At 43.5% G+C, this 13,485-nt stretch overlaps 1 protein-coding gene across 1 annotated transcript in view; it reads left to right on the forward strand.

Moving 5' to 3' along the window:
- The window catches only part of GRIN2D (glutamate ionotropic receptor NMDA type subunit 2D), a 1,088,828-nt gene that overhangs the window by 677,171 nt on the left and 398,172 nt on the right, over positions 1-13,485 (forward strand). Inside the window, exon 7 of the mRNA XM_077457432.1 lies at positions 8,921-9,132. Coding sequence (XP_077313558.1) covers positions 8,921-9,132 — 212 coding nt within the window. The remainder of the gene's footprint in view (positions 1-8,920; positions 9,133-13,485) is intronic.

Here is a 13,485-nt window from a genome sequence, read left to right on the forward strand (position 1 = left end):
AAAAAGAGCTTTAATTTGCTTTAAAAATACGCTCAGATTTGAGCAATGGTAATCAGGCATTGATTTTTGTTGTTCTGCCAGCTGTCTGGGATGTTCCCTTGGTTCCAACTGGGAGGCAGCGATGGATCAGTCCTCGGGGGAGTGACTTCAGCACTCAAGCCATGCCCCCTGTTCTCAAGCATCTGATGATTCCTGCTGACGTGCCTGCTGTGATATTCTCCAGCCTCTGAGCTACTGATGCCACCGGAGCGGCCGGGGCCTAATTCATCACTGCTGCCTAGCTGGAACATCCAGGACAGCTGACAGAACAACAAAAAAACAATGCTTGTTTGCCATTGCTCAAATGTGTGTGTATTTTTAAAGCAAATTAGAGCTCTTTTTAACTAATTTATTACACATAGAGCGGCACTGCTCTCTCTTCCTTTCTCGCATTTTTCTGGTTAAAATCCGCCCTGTGCTCCACTTTAAAAGAGAAATCTTGGAGCATCAGGAACCAATGGGTAACTTGTGAATTACGGTCCTTAGCTTAGGCCATCCTTTTTACTAGACATGTGCATTCGTTTTTGTCCAAATGCATTTTTGTCCAAATTTCGGTTATTTTTGTTATCGTTTTAACAAACGATAACAAACGTGCAGAATCCAAAAACCGAAAGGTCTGACATAAACAAATGCTTTATTTTCATTTTTGTTGCAACGACAGTTCGATATATAGATAGGAGATTCAACATGACTCTGACAATATCGATCTGTGTCCATTGAACCTTTGGTCGAATGTGCCTAACCTTAGCTCTATTAGTCCAAGATTATTCTACGTAGAGAGAAAAGATTTGACATTATAGAGACAATAGCAAAAAAGGTCGAATGTGCCTAACATAACTCTATTAGTCCAAGATTATTCGACATAGAGAGAAAAGATTTAACATGAAGATTCGACGAAGCATTAGAATTCTACTATAGCTTGTAGGTGGAACATTCGACCGGAAATGTACGATTGCGGCGTCATACAGTTTAGCTGCTCTGTCGAATCTTCTTAGAACATTCGACAGACACCATAAGCCTTCAATGACAGATTCGACCTTAATTATTTCGGATTTTCGAACAAATAAATTTTTTAATGAAACAAAATAAATAAAAACAAATTTCGGGAGTTACTAAATCAATTTATTTTTTCGTAAGAAAATGACATTCCGGAACAAAATATTTCAGTGTGCACATGCCTACTTTTTACACGGACCTCCTTCAGGTTCTGAAAAGCTGCTTCTGCCTCAGAATTCCACCAAATCTCTACAGAGAAGCTTTTGCCTTTGGTGAGGTCAGTTAAGGGTTCTGCCATTGTGACAACGTTTTGGATGAAGCTCTAATAATACCCAATCATGCCTAGGAAGGTTCTCACTTGTTTCTTGGTGGCCAGAGCAGGCCGGTCTTTATTGGCTTCTACCTTATGGACCTGGGGTTTGATTAAACCCTGCCCTATGGTGTATCCCAGCTACTGGGCCTCTTCTAACCCTATGGCACACTTCTTTGGTTTTACGGTGAAGCCAGCGTTTCTGATGAAGTTTATGACAGCCTGGACTCTGGCTAGGTGACTTTCCCAATCTGTGCTCCAGATAACCACATCATCTAGATAGGCTGCAGAATAGCATTGATGTAGGCTAAGAATCTCATCCATCACCCGCTGGATTGTAGCGGGAGCTCCATTTAAACTAAAGGGCATCCACACATACTGGCATAATTCCTCAGGTGTTGCAAACACAGTTTTTTCTCTTGCTTCCTCTGTCAGGGGAACCTGCCAATACCCTCCAGTAAGTTCAAGAGTGGTTATCAACCTGGTGGGGCCCAACTTCTCCATGAATTCATCAACCCGGGACATGGGATATGTATTTGACATCTCATTCAGCTTCCAGAAGTCATTGCATAATCTTAAGGACCCATCTGGTTTGGGAACCAAGATTATAGGACTACACCACTTGAGTCGAACATCCTCTGACTCAGTTACTGCCTGTCTGTGGACCTTTGAATACAATAAGGCTTAAGAGACACTCAAACTTTGGTGTCAGTGACAATGTCTTGTTTAATTACATTTGTGCAGCCAGGCAAGTCTGAGAAGAAGTCTTTATTGCACTGTAGAAACTTCTCCACCTCCTGCTGTTGGGACACTGATATAGACTCGGATATCTGAACCTCACTTATACCTTCCTCTTTTTTAAGTGGCTGATCACTCAGTTCTAGGAGAGCTTCCCTGTCCTTCCACATGTTAATTAAATTTACATGCTAGAGCCACTCTTTCTTCCACCTGTCTGGTTAGTGTACCTTATAGTTTACCTTCCTGACCTTTTCCAGTATTTCATAGGGTCCTAGCCACTTGGCTAGGAACTTACTTTCCACCATGGGTACCAAAACAAGTATGCGATCTCCCTGATGGAAAGTTCGAACCTTCGCCGACCTACTGTACACCCGATTCTGTGCTTCCTGGGATTGCTGCATGTGCTCTCTAACAAGAGCCATTACTGAAGTAATTATATCCTGCATGGCTGAGATATGCTCTATGACACTCTGTTAGTGAGTAGTTTCAGTTTCCCAGGTTTCTTAAGCAAGATCCAGCAACCCTCAGGGATGCCTCCCATACAACATTTCAAAGGGTGAAAACCCAGTGGAAGATGGAGGGACTTCTCGAATTGCAAACAACAGATATGGTAGTAGACCATCCCAGTCTCTTCCATTTTTAGCCACACCTTCTTTAGCATACTCTTGGGGGTTTTGTTAAACTGTTCTACTAAACCATCTGTCTGAGGGTGTTAATTAAAGATACAAATGCTTAATAATGAACAATTTGCACAATTCTTTCATTATCATTGACATTAAGGGAGTGCCTTGGTCAGTTAGAACCTCCTGGAATCCCAGTATGGGAAACACGTGGAAAAACTCTTTGACGATAGTCTTGGAGGAAGTATTTCTTAAGGGAACAGCCTCAGGATATTAGGTAGCATAGTCCATGACCACTAGGATATACTGATAGCCTCTGGCAGACTTAACTACTGGCCCTATCAAATTCCATGGCAATTCGGTCAAAAGGAATCTTAATCACAGGCAAAGGCACCAGTGGTCTACAGTAATGGGGCATAGGGGTTGTTTTTTGACACTCAGGGCATGGCTCACAATAATTTTTAACATCGGCATGTATCCCAGGCCAAAAGAAATGCTATACAACATGTTCTTTGGACTTTTCATAGGCCAGGTGACCACCCAGGGGATGTGTATGGGCCAGTTTCAGGACAGTCCTCCTATAGGGGCCAGGCACCACGAGTTGTTCCACAACCTCACCCCGAATTTTGTCAACTTAATACAACATGTCATGGTTAACCACCATATGAGGAAACACATTCTCCAGCCCTGGGGCTACCGGGGTCCCATTGTTTACATTAACATTTTTCCAGGCCTCTATAAGAGTAGGATCTAGTAACTGGGCGGTCCCAAAGTTGTCCAAAGAAACCTGTAGCTACTGCATATGGGTAACTCTAGGGTCTCAGGGGTCCCCTCCAGTTCACCCACACAGATTACTAGGGGAAAAGACACACTTTCATAAGGGGTCACTCCTACAACATTTTCAACAACCTTTAGTTAAAAGGGGTTAGAGTTCCCCCTTGCAGCAGTCCCACTAGGAATTCCAGTGTCAAGATTCTTCTCCTTCCCACTACAAAGTTCCTGGAACAGTGTAAAATCTCTCACCAATATTACACTGTGCAAGAGGATAGGGGACACAGCCACTTTGTGGCAAACAGAACCTGAGCTGGTTTCAAAGGTTACCAGTGCTGTGGGGTATTTCTTACAGTCACCATGCACACATACCACTCCTACCTGATGCTGGGTCAGCTTTTCATGGTCCACCAGCCGGGTATAGACCAGCGTGACCAGTCTTCCATATGCAAGGAGGGCACGCACACTTTTCCCCCTTTTTTTACAACAGAGTTCAGCATGTCCGGATCAGCGACTAGGCCCGGGCAAGCAAACAGGGACATGCGCCAAACTACGTCACATTCCATAGGCTCCGAGTTCAAGGGACAGTGAGGAGTGATGTGACCCCACTCGCTGCACCGCCAACACTGGGGATGTCCATGTGTTCCTCTGGGGCTTCCCAGATGGGGGTCTTTCAACAGGGTGTGATGCTACGACCATTCCATCGGCCTTTCAGGACTTCTTTTTTTCGGCTTAACCAACTGTGTTACTGGGGTTGACCGGACGGCCACAGGAGGGGGTCTTTTGACCATCTGGGTCCTTGCTGCTGCTGAGCTGCCAACATTCAATTAATTTCTTGCTGTGCAGCATTACTTTGGACCAAGACCCTTATCAAGAATCTGTACTGCAGAATCATAATGACTCTGCAGTACACTGTGCTTTTAAGTGGTTTTGACAAACACGCTGCTGTCCTTTTTACCACCTCTGGCCGCTGCCATTAGCTTCAAGTAGAGAGTTCTCAGAGAAGTAATACAGCCATGAGCAAGGTTAAGGGCTTCCTACCCATGTTTATTTGGTCAGCAAAACAGCAACAGACATGAATTCCCACACAGGGGTAGAAAACATAGTCTCAAAGCAAAAGTCCATCAAACAAAATGTAAGCCTCCTGGCTAATAAATAGACCTCACTGCGTCTGCTTCAGTCCTGCAGGCATGTTTCCTCACAGCCTGCTTCCTTCTCTCTCTGTACCACCACTGATTCTACTCAGGTAAGTCAAAATTATACCCCAGGTGGGGGAGCAAGGTGTGGCCAGTCCATAACCCGTTGCTGCCCACAGACCTTTCACTGTCAATCATTTATCTTAAGAACCTCAAGATCCTGCGTGGCACATATACACCCCATCTATCACTGACAGTGGCTGTCTATCACAATATATTCAGTGCAGTGAGTGCAGAGTATATAAAACAGTGCATTGAAGTGGTTAAGGGGAACCCTATGACAGAATTAAGAAAAAAAATGGCATGAGATCCCCCCAAAATTCTTACCAGGCCCTTTGGTTCTGGTATAGATTTTAACGGGAACTCTATGCCAAAATTAAAAAAATAAACAGTGTTGGGTCTCCCCAAAATCCATACCAGGCCCTTTGGGTCTGGCATAGATTTTAAGGGGAACTCCATGCCAAAATGAGAAAAAAAATTGGCATGGGGTTCCACCCAAAATCCATGCCAGACCCTTATCCTAGCAAGCAGCCTGGCAGGCTAGGAAGGGGGGGACATGCGACCAGAAAAATAGGAAAAAAAAAGCTACGCTTCGATGGCAGGCCTCCCAGCAACTGTTGTCTCTTGGCTGTGACAGCTGTTATTTAGGCAAAGGTGGGGTCACCCAGTGACATAACTGAGTGACACCACCCCCTTCTGATGTCATGTGACATCATGTGCGGGGTCATCCAGTTATGTCAGTGGGTGGCCCCGTCCTTGCCTATATAAGTACTGTCAAAGGGAAAAGACAGCAATCGCCGGGAGGAAGGTGGATGGACATCGCGGGACACTTATTTTATTTTATTTTTTTTTAATAAAGGAATTGTCAAAAACTGTCTATTGTGGTTTTTACTTTTTGAAGTTTTTTTGGTGAATTGGTAGGGGTATGTACCCGATACCCATTCACATGGTGAGGGGCCAGGATCTGGGACATTTTCTTGCTCACCATAGTAAATCCACAGTGGGTCTCAGGGTGTGGATAATCAAAGCTATTTCCAAATCACTTGCTGTAGCTGAACATTTTAAATGTTTATGCCAACAGGAATATTTTTGGATCTATTCCCTTGGAATGTTGGCACCGGGGGAGGGGGGGGGGGGGGGTCTGAATGAGGATATAGAGGTACATGCCCTCCTGTAAACCCTCCTCATCACAAAATAGTCCCTGTTCATATGGTTTTTAGTATGATTACTTGTTTGAACAATTTGTTTGTCACTCTATTTTCATGGTCCTTCCCCTCCAGTCCTTCTGCACCCATTATTTTTATCCATAACAAGAACTGCACCCACCAGTCCCATGTCCCCTATGTTGACAATCCCCTGGGTGTGATATGTTGTATTATAGCATGCATATATACATAACCCTTTTCAGTCCTCTGGTGCCTTATGGGTCCATATGCTCCTCCCCTGTTCCTTGCATGTCTATATACATGCATACATACACTTATGGGCTTTGCGTTTTTCTGAGTGTGTGTGCGTATTTTAATGCACATTTTTTTAGATATATTTAGATATATTTTTGTTGAATGGGCTATACACATGGATAGTTTATTTTTCACGTGATTTTATTGTTGTATTTCTATTTTATTCTTATTCTGATTCATATATATATATATATATATATATATATATATATATATATATATATATATATATATAATGTATTTTTTACATATATTTTTTATATATTGTCCCTTTTCGTGCCTATATAGTCCTTATCTACCTCTATTTTGGCTCAGTAATATATTCAGTGTCAGTCCCATGAGACCTTCTGGCCCAAAATCTACTATCATCCCCATGTAGTTGCTGTATTGTGCATGCTGGTGCTTGTTGTCCTACAGCCGACCCAGGAACTTAAATAGCAACACTTTAGCACTGCTTCTCTAGGCCTGTAGAAGGTGTTAATGCTCCAAGCGCATAGCCTGCCCATTCTGGCTATCCAGCACGGTCTCTCTCCCTGATGCCCCTCCGCCTCTGGTGATGTCACTTCCCTGCATTCCATGCTGGTTCCAGCTGACTTCCTGGTGGCCAGAGGACTAACAGCAGATCCTCTGACATCTCTACAATGCATGGATACTTGCCTAGGATGCCACAAGAGATGCTACATACAGATAAGCTTGCTTTTAGTCTTTATCCTATGAGTGTCATTGCTTACCTTGGCATTAAATTGTACTTTAATACTACACTCAGGTGGCAGTTCCTGTGTTCCTCTTTTCTCTCAATCTGTGTGGATGAAACATTCTTTAGGGGCTGTGCTGATAAACAAGAATGCCAATGGGCCCCTCTGCAAGATCTGTTTTGGGGATACTCAGTAAACTACTGGCCAAGTAAAAATAGTTATTGCCCGTATTGCCCACTAGATAAAAGTGAGCCATGTCTAGGTCTTTGTGACAGTGGGGGGCTTGCACCCATGCGATCCACATCTAGTAAACTGACCCCCTAAGACCCAAAAGGCTCTTATGCAGCTGTTCTTAATTTTTAGAGCTATGTAACATTTTAAGAATATTATTTTTAAAATATAATTTGACACGTATAGAGTAAGCTGAGGATAACAAGCTAGCAGCAGAAAATGGTCAGTACTGATGCTGTTGGTGGTATAGTTACACTTTAGTCCCCTTCCAGGAGTTTGCTACTACTCAAAACTGTGGGGTTGAATTACTAAAACTCTAGAGTGTAACATCTGGTGCAACTGTGCATGGTAGTCAAGTTCTAACTTCAGTTCTAACTTCAGCTTGTTCAATTAAGCTTTGCCAAGAAAAAAGCTGATTGGCTTCATTGCAGAGCTGCATCAGATTTTGCACTCTACAGTTTTAGTAAATCAACATCTTTGAATCTAGCAATATCTTTTCCTACATCTCTCATCTGGGTGCATCATACTGTACAGCCCGAGGGGGGAACATTGTGTTTATATGTATTAACATCTTTCGAAATGACTGTAAGGTCAGTTGGCATAGCTGAACATGCTAAAAACTAAGAGTGATGATTTTTTTGCAAGGACTTCTCTGTAGAATATTGCATATTAGCATTGCAGTTTTAAAGGAGGCAGTCATGATTTCTACTGTTTATTAACTTTTTGAGTTGTTTGTTATCCAAATAACATAGAAACGCCAAGAAAAATAGTAAACACAAAATTCAACCATAGAACAATAAAAACCCATTTATTTCTGTTAATATGATTTTTTGGGAGGAAAATATCTTATAAAGGTTTGGCTCTATAGAAAAAATATGAAACTTTCCAGCTGCTTGCCTGCTACTAGGAGTTCCAGACAATTTATTATCCTTTCAGGTTTTCACACATTTTTTCACCTGTGAATTGTTTTAATTTAATGAAGTTTGCAAACATTTGACTGTTGAATTGTCTGAGTATGGATGTCAATGTCAAATGTTTAATTTCTGCAGTATTTCCTTTTAGAAACTCACTACTGTTAAAAAAAAGAGACTCAATTTTAAATGTGGCAAAAAACAAACAAAAACAAATTCATGTTTGCTCAAAAATCTCTCCATCCTCCTCTCCCTAGTCCTCTCAATACAATCAACCTTGGCACCCTTTGGATCTGTACTTACCATCTTCAAATCCCTCTGGCCTCATGCCTCAGGCCATCAGCTCAGCTGATAAAAAAAATCTAGTGCCAGAGTTCCCACACCTCCGCCATAACACCCCATAGATTTGAATGGGTGATATCTGCTATGCAGGAGCAACATCATATTCCAGTCTATGAGTAGCAGTATATTTTTTGTCAATCCAGCTCTAGATAATGGGGAGACTACAGCAGTCTGAGCAAGTATGGACCTGTGGGAGGGTGGGAGGATGGGGGGGGGGGGGAGGGGGGTGAAACAATTGGTTGTATTGAGAGTACTAGGGAGGGAGGGCTTCCTTGTATAAACATGCAATTGTACTTTAACCATCCTCTAGTGAAAGAATATGGTACCCACACATGACTACTTTTAATTTCACTGATAAAGCGCTATGCTGTGACTTCCAGGTAGTGAAGCATGCCTCAACACCATATCTCACAGTGCAATGTTTTTTGTGCCCAAACAGTCTATTTCCAGTCTTGAGCAGTGCTACATACTAATGTAGACAATGAACCTGAGATTTCGTTTTTTACCCATTGACTATAAAAGCATATTCACTTTAGAAGTGCTGAATAAAAATCAATAAAGCATAACTAAAATAAAAGAATCAAATAAAATGTGTGTTTTTATGGGCCTAGGTTGGAATCTGGGAACATGGTGACCTAAGGATGAAATACCCAGTGTGGTCTCGTTATGGGAAGTTTTTGCAGCCGGTGGACGATGATCAGCATTTAACTGTGGCAACACTAGAAGAGCGACCATTTGTAATTGTTGAAGGCGTGGATCCTGCAACTGGAACCTGCATTAGAGATTCTGTGCCCTGCCGCAAGCAGCTCAACAAGACAGACAAGTACAGTATATATTTCACTTGTGTATCTATCAATCAGACTCATACTTAATAAGGAAATAATACATGTTCATTTACATTTACTATTTTTGCTTTTATTTGTTATTTACAAATTTATAGAAATAATACAGCTGAGAATAATGATAGTAGGCCATGGAGTGGATTTGCTAAGGCCAATAGACACAAGTGCAGTTGCACTCATTTTTTCCCAGAGCTTAGTTGATGTTTTTGCTTGCACGTGATTGGATGATGTAAATCAGCAAAGCTTTACCACATTTACTAAGCTCTGGTGTAAATCCACCCCTATGTGTAGATATCTTACAGAGAAGCTTTATTTAGCTCAGACTGGACAAAGTCACATGTTAAAGTGACTCTAAACAATACCCTTATTTTCCAAAATACTGTACATCCATATACATCCACTACTTAATCCCTCCATGATGGGGGTAAAACGAATCCTAAACCCTGAACACAATTTTGCAACTTTGACATGTTTTAGTAAAACTGTGGATATCATTACAACTGTTGTTTTTCAGGACAAAGTGGACTTTCATTTGGTGTCAAATAGTAATGGATAGCTCCTGATCTTCTTTTTCTTTTTTTTTCAAAGAAAAACTGACCCAAAATAATAAAAAATAATAATAATTTAGCTGTATATTTCTTGCTATTACCATAACCTACCACCAACAAACAACCCAAAATAAATTCTCCTCCTCCTAACAATTGCAGTGATACCACATATTTGTATGTTATTTGTTGCTTGTACACACACTAAAACACACTGACACTGATAATTATAAAACACTTTTTTTTTAATCTTACCTAAAATACACTGACCCTGACCCTTGACCTTGAACTTGACCCTGACATATATTACAAAACCCTGATCTAGCTATTTTTTCTTTAGGTTTTATTTATTTTTTTACACACTTTTGTTCGTTTACATTTTTCTCCTTTGATAGGGAGAAAAAGATGCAATGGGGATTATTTACTAAAGGAAAATCCACTTTGCACTGCAAGTGCTCTTGGAAGTAAAGTCGTTGTAGATCTGAGGGGGACATGCAAGGAAAATAAAAAACAGCATTTTAGCTTGCACGTGATTGAATGATAAAATCAGCAGAGCTTCCACTCATTTCAGATCTACCCCTTAGATTTAGAGCGACTGCACTTCCAAGTGCACTTACAGTGCAAAGTGTATTTGCCCTTCGTAAATAACCCCCAATGCATCGTTGTCTCTATTCAGAGGGGAAAAATAAACACTTAATTATCTTTGATGCCTTCCAAACCAGAAAGTTTCCCAGGTGAAGGGAGGCAATGTAAATGATGTATTTTTCTATGTAAAATTTGCATCTGAACCCAGTCCCTTAAGGCTACGTCTCCACTACTGCAACCCCAATGTTTCTCGATTCAGAGTGCAACCTCGAGTGCAGCCCCGATCCAGCTTTACAGTCTTTGGATCAAAGTGGCATCAAAAAGTAACATTAAGGTAGTGCAGAAACTCCTTCAAAGTCGCTGCAACTTTAAATCGCATAGATTGGAATGGGTGTCATTGAAACCAATGGACTGTGACCTGTCATGGGACCTTGTGTCCAAAGTCGCACCAGTGGAAACAGAGCCCAAAGCTTTACGTTGCATACCAGATAATGCCACCATGGACTTTTGGATAGTGAACCGTTTGCCACTACAATTGGGGCAGAAACACCTTGACCCAGAAAATCTTCAGAGGATATGCAGAAACCACAAATGGAGAAATAACGCTTATTAACATTTAGAAGGAGAAAAAGACCTTGCAATCTGTACTCTAGGCTTCTTCCACTAGTAATGACAAGTGTTCAACTTCAGCCACATCTCTAATGCTTTTGAACTGGTCTATCTCAAAGAGAACCTGTCCCTGGAAAGCCATGCAGGCTTCTTCTTCAGAATGAGGAAATGCTGTAGCAAGTTTCTTACCTAGAGCCTGCTCTGGTTTCTTACCTTGTCCCTCTGGTTCTTCTTCACCCATGATGAAGTTACCTACCTTAAAGAGAATGGCCAACAGAGGCAAAGCATTAGGCTGAACATAAAGCACCAGCTTACCCTCCCTGTTCTTCCTTGCCAGCAGCTGTCCTGCTCTATGCTGAGGGAGGCCTTATGCAGTTGGTATCAATAGTATTGGAATGCAGCTTGAGGTAGTCTCAATAACTTGGATATGGTAACTTCATCCAAGTTCACAGCAATCCTTTGCAGCTATGAATAGTGGAATGGAAGAGCTTCTGTCACCCTCTTTATGCCTCTAAGCATAATCATCTGGAGAGCTTCTGTCTGCCTTTTTAACCAGTTGCCGACCGCCGCACGCCGATGTACGTCGGTACAATGGCACGGGCAGGCATAAGGACATACATGTACGTCCCTTGCCTCCCGCGGGTCGGGGGCCCGATCGGGCCCCCGCCCGGTGCCTGCGGCGGTCGGTATTCGTGCGGGAGCGATCCCGGACGAGGGGACGGCCATTCATTCATGGCCACCCCCTCGCGATCGCTCCCGACGAATAGAAATCCCCGGTGACATCACTTCCTCTCCTGTAATGTAAACACAGGAGAGGAAGTGATGTATTCTCTCCTCCGTGTCGGTATTTTCCGTTCCGACACGGAGGAGAGCGGATCAGTAAGTTGCACCAACACTCACACACACAGTAGAACATGCCAGGCACACTCACACCCCCCCTTTACCCCCCGATCACCCCCCCAATTACCCCTGCCCCCCAGTCACAATGACACCAATGTCATTTTTTTTTTTTTTTTTTTTTTTTTTGCATTGGTGTCATTTGTGACTGTAATAACTGTTAGGGCAGTTAGAGTTAGCCCCCTTTAGTTCTAATGTACCCCCCTAACCCCCCCAATAAAGGTTTAACCCCGTGATCACCCCCCGTCGCCAGTGTCACTAAGGCAGGGTTCACATTGCAGCGGTTTATGAGAACGAATGTGATTCGCACCGCACTGCAGTGCAAATCACATCCGATCTCTGTGCGATTCGAGTTCAGCCATTCGCCGCACCCGCCGCACCCGCCACACCCGCCGCACCCGCCGCAAATTCGCACGGGACCCTTTTTTTGGCCCGCAGCAGAATCGGATCGCATGGGTGTTCACACCATGCGATCCGAGTTTGCAGATCGCACTGCGATATGCGAACTGATCTGGGGGTGTCAGTAACATTTCACTGACACTCCCAGCAGTTCGCATAGGGCAGTGTGAACTGCCGCCGGGAGGCATGCGATGCGGGAACCCGCCGCGGATTCGCGGCGTTTCCGCCTCGCTCCAGTGTGAACCCAGCCTAATAAGCGATCATTTTTCTGATCGCCGTATTAGTGTCACAGGTGACGCTAGTTAGGCAGGTAGGTATTTAGGTTCGCCGCAGCTTTTTATAGCGCCAGGGACCCCCATATACTACCGCATAAAGCCCCCTGATTGCCCCCTAGTTAACCCTTTCACCAGTGATCACCATATAACTGTTACAGGTGACGCTGGTTGGTTAGTTATTTTTTTATAGTTTCAGGGCACCCGCCATTTATTACCTAATAAAGGTTTAACCCCCTGATCACCCGGCGGGTGTCATTTGTGACTAATAACTGTTAGGGCAGTTAGGGTTAGCCCCCTTTAGTTCTAAGGTACCCCCCTAACCCCCCCAATAAAGGTTTAACCCCGTGATCACCCCCCGTCGCCAGTGTCACTAAGGCTGGGTTCACATTGCAGCGGTTTATGAGAACGGATGTGATTCGCACCGCACTGCAGTGCAAATCACATCCGATCTCTGTGCGATTCGAGTTCAGCCATTCGCCGCACCCGCCGCACCCGCCGCACCCGCCGCAAATTCGCACGGGACCCTTTTTTTGGCCCGCAGCAGAATCGGATCGCATGGGTGTTCACACCATGCGATCCGAGTTTGCAGATCGCACTGCGATATGCGAACTGATCTGGGGGTGTCAGTAACATTTCACTGACACTCCCAGCAGTTCGCATAGGGCAGTGTGAACTGCCGCCGGGAGGCATGCGATGCGGGAACCCGCCGCGCATTCGTGGCGTTCCCGCATCGCTCCAGTGTGAACCCAGCCTAATAAGCGATCGTTTTTCTGATCGCTGTATTAGTGTCACAGGTGACGCTAGTTAGGCAGGTAGGTATTTAGGTTCGCTGCAGCTTTTTATAGCGCCAGGGACCCCCATATACTACCGCATAAAGCCCCCTAATTGCCCCCTAGTTAACCCTTTCACCAGTGATCACCATATAACTGTTACAGGTGACGCTGGTTGGTTAGTTATTTTTTTATAGTTTCAGGGCACCCGCCATTTATTACCTAGTCTCACTAGTGTACCCCTAAATTTAGGG

This window comes from Lithobates pipiens, unplaced genomic scaffold (assembly GCF_037356315.1).
Source record: "Lithobates pipiens isolate NorthernLeopardFrog02 unplaced genomic scaffold, aLitPip1_a1.2 Scaffold_27, whole genome shotgun sequence".
Taxonomy (NCBI): domain Eukaryota; kingdom Metazoa; phylum Chordata; class Amphibia; order Anura; family Ranidae; genus Lithobates; species Lithobates pipiens.